Genomic DNA, 3,752 nt, shown 5'->3' on the forward strand with positions numbered 1-3,752 from the left:
TGTGGAGCTGTCAAGGAAGTTACGCTGCGGTCTCAAATAACTGACACACAAACTATCTTCAATCACACTCCACCAAACTATGCCTTTTCTTTTCAATCTTTTAACATGTGTGACTTACTAATAATGGGAATGTGATATTGATCTGGATCACTGCGTTGTTATTGTGGTGATCTCATTGTTTCTTGTTTTTGTCAGGAAAAAGAAAAGAATGCAAGGTACATTTGTTTGAGCATTAACACAATTATGAAACCATATTTCATTTTCAAATTTTCATTTGCCTAAAAAGATTGACATGTATGTATTTTCTTCTGCAGAGGATGATAAAGGCAACACAGACACGGAAAGCAAGGTAAAACTGCCCAGATCACTGCTCATGCAACATGTCGCTTTTGAACACTCATCTGTCTTCATAGTATCAGCTACAGCTCTCTCTCTGTGTGTGTGTGTGTGTGTGTGTGTGTGTGTGTGTGTGTGTGTGTGTGTGTGTGTGTGTGTGTGTGTGTGTGTGTGTGTGTGTGTGTGTGTGTGTGTGTGTGTAGGTGTGTGTGTGTGTGTGTGTGTGTGCGCGCGCGTGTGCGCGCATGGGCGTGTGCCCGTGTGTGTGTGTTTATGTGCTTTTATGATACTATATTTGCATGCACAGCAGTGGACATTGGTCTGAGGCCTGTAGTCAAATAAACTGTGGGCCTATTCAACATCCAGGGCGAGATTCTGCATTTTTATTTTATTTTTATTTAGCCTTTATTTAAACAGGTAAAATCACATTGAGACCCAGGGACTCATTTACAAGTGTGACCTGTTCGGACAGCAGCAATCAGTTACAGGGCAACAATACAGACTCAGATACAAATAAATAAAATTGAATCACTACATAGCAGCAGGTACAAAAATTACAGTTTCAATAAACAATGAGACATTCACTCAAATAATTAAAGTATAAAGTGCTAAAGGAGATAAAGTGCTAAAAGAGGAGAGGGTCAGCTTTGTGAGCAGGAGCAAAGCAAATTCTTCAATATAAGTGTAAAACTCGCTAGGGGGATCAAGCTGGACAGCTTCAGACTAAGCTGTAGCTGTAGCTGTAGCGTGTTCCAGGCAGACGGGGCCGCGTAGGAGAACGCCTTTTTGCCTTTCTCAGTATGGACTGAGGGGATGGAGTAGGTGATGAAGTCCTGTGTACGCAGGCATTGATTATACATGATGGTGTTGACCAAACTGCAGAAAGCAAACTGTTGTGTGTGTGTGTGTGCGCGCGTGTGTTTGTGTGTTTGTATCTGTGTGTGTGTGTGCGCGCGCACACATGCGTGCGTGTGTTTGTGTGTGTGTGTGCACGCGTGTGTTTGTGTGTTTGTATGTGTGTGTATGTGTGTGTGTGTGTGTGTGTGTGTGTGTGTGTGTGTGCGTGTGTGTGCGTGTGTGTGGGTGAGTGTGCGTGTGCGTGTGCGTGCATGCATGCGTGTGTGTGCGCATGCGTGTGGGTGTTTGGGTGTTGCCGTAGCTCACAGTACTAAGAATAAGAATGACATCATTACACTATATGGTACATGCATTATAAGAACAGAGGGCTGACCAGCTCACTCTGGGTGACTCTCATGACAGGAGGAGACGTTGCCTCAAGAGGACGTGACATACGCTTCCATCGACCACAGCAATGCCACCACCTCAGGAGCGGTCAGAGGCAATGCTGACAATGACTGTGACTATACCCTAGTCACTGCCCCAGCTCAACAACCCTCAGGAGCGGCCAGAGGCAATGCTGACAATGACTGTGACTATACCCTAGTAGTCATTGCCCCAGCTCAACAACCCTCAGGAGCGGTCAGAGGCAATGCTGACAATGACTGTGACTATACCCTAGTAGTCGCTGCCCCAGCTCAACAACCCTCAGGAGCGGTCAGAGGCAATGCTGACAATGACTGTGACTATACCCTAGTAGTCGCTGCCCCAGCTCAACAACCCTCAGGAGCGGTCAGAGGCAATGCTGACAATGACTGTGACTATACCCTAGTAGTCACTGCCCCAGCTCAACATCCCTCAGGAGGGGCCAGAGGCAATGCTGACAATGACTGTGACTATACCCTAGTCGCTGCCCCAGCCAAACTTCAACGCTCAGGAGGGGTCAGAGGCAACGCTGATTGTGACCTAGTCGCTGGCCCAGCTAAAGTTCAACCTGAGCCTGACTCAGACAAAGAGGAGTGTGCAGACGACTATATCCTCATGGGGTGAACCAACGAGAACAGGAGTCAACTGGGGCCATCGCAAGATGCATATTATAGCTGTTATTAAGGGGAGTTAGATATAATATCACAGAGGAGAAATATCATGCTTGTGTCATGCAGGGACTTGTGTAGGTTTTGCAGTGAACTGTCAATCTCATCTTGATTCTGAATGTAGTAACGGTGAAAAATGAAGATGGTTGTGGAAACATCTAGCTTCTCAAGCAGTTTCCCTCCACTTCTGAGTCAACCCCACGCCTGAACACAGCTGGGGTGGTTCCTTCCTTGTGAAGATAGACTCTCAACGTCTTTGACCTCTTTACAGAGGAAACCCAACCACAGAAGGATCTGCTTCGTTTTGAGTCTAGACGTGCCTCGTCTCGAACTTTTGTGAAATGAAATGAGCACAATGTCTTAAAATGCAAATACATTATACATTGCGACTATTTCTTCTGCGAGTGAGGTTTTATTTTTAGGGTTAAGGTTAAAGGTTTTAATAAGGCTGGTGTTTTTAATTAATACATTTTGTATCATCAACAAATGTTATTTAATTTAATCATGTCCAAACCTAACCTTAACCAAACTGTTTCTAACCAAAGTTTCAGTTGCTTCAACCTAACCCAGACTTTCACCCTAACCCTAACCTTAAGCCTGAACAATAATCAATAGTTGTTTCACTTGCCTACACGTCACCATAGCTCATCTTTTCTTGTGATGAACAGCTGAAAATGGCGCGCCCAATTAATGTTCTATTGACACACAATATTAGTGATGGAGGAGGCATTATCAGAGTTCGTGCTCATTTCACAAATGTAAACTGTCGTTCAAATTCTGCAAACCATCCAAAACCACTGAGAATAGCATGCACTGCAAATAGACATTTTAGGCTTGCGAATTTATAATTTTTCATATTTTGTAACGTATTTCCAAACATATAGCTATATATATTTTGTCTTTATTATGAAACTATGATTATTTATGTGTGTGCATTTGGAGAGGGAGAGGCATTCAACATTTAGTGTGACTTCTTTTTTCCTTTGTTTGATCCTGATTTTATTGATTAAATGTTTACGGAGTGTCAATATTGTTTGTTATTCTGTTGTGGTGTTCATTTCTCAAAGCAGTTGAACTTGTAAGAGCTTAATAGTCAGTTACTAAAGGTCAAAGCTACAGTGTGTGTTGATGTAATCATCCTGCAGCAATGAAGACATAACTGGACTAAGACACATCAGTACAGTCCTGTCACATTCTGTGGGCCCAACGAGAGCTGCAGCTCCACATAAAGCAGCTTCATTATCATTACAGTCATTCACATTCTGTGGGCCCACGAGAGCTGCAGCTCCACATAAAGCAGCTTCATTATCAGTACAGAACCAATCGGTACAGAACTATTGTAAGATGCTCAGTTTAAGTGTGTTCCCTTAGAAAGGTTAGAATTGCTGCAGCCAATTATTTCATTATAGAATACGAATAATGTCTGGATCCACAGTGTGCATTACCCAGTGTAAGTCGCAGGTTCACCTCGCATGAAACCTGGCA

At 43.5% G+C, this 3,752-nt stretch overlaps 1 protein-coding gene across 1 annotated transcript in view; it reads left to right on the forward strand.

The window, feature by feature from the left end:
• The window catches only part of LOC310771899 (uncharacterized protein), a 4,241-nt gene extending 987 nt beyond the window's left edge, over window positions 1-3,254 (forward strand). Inside the window, exons 2-4 of the mRNA XM_083664401.1 lie at window positions 196-215; window positions 315-349; window positions 1,597-3,254. Coding sequence (XP_083520527.1) covers window positions 196-215; window positions 315-349; window positions 1,597-2,223 — 682 coding nt within the window. The 3' untranslated portion in view covers window positions 2,224-3,254. The remainder of the gene's footprint in view (window positions 1-195; window positions 216-314; window positions 350-1,596) is intronic.
• Window positions 3,255-3,752: the final 498 nt, after the last annotated feature.

The sequence above is a fragment of the Poromitra crassiceps genome, assembly GCF_964638095.1.
Source record: "Poromitra crassiceps genome assembly, contig: HAP1_SCAFFOLD_1467, whole genome shotgun sequence".
In the NCBI taxonomy this organism is placed as follows: Eukaryota; Metazoa; Chordata; class Actinopteri; order Beryciformes; family Melamphaidae; genus Poromitra; species Poromitra crassiceps.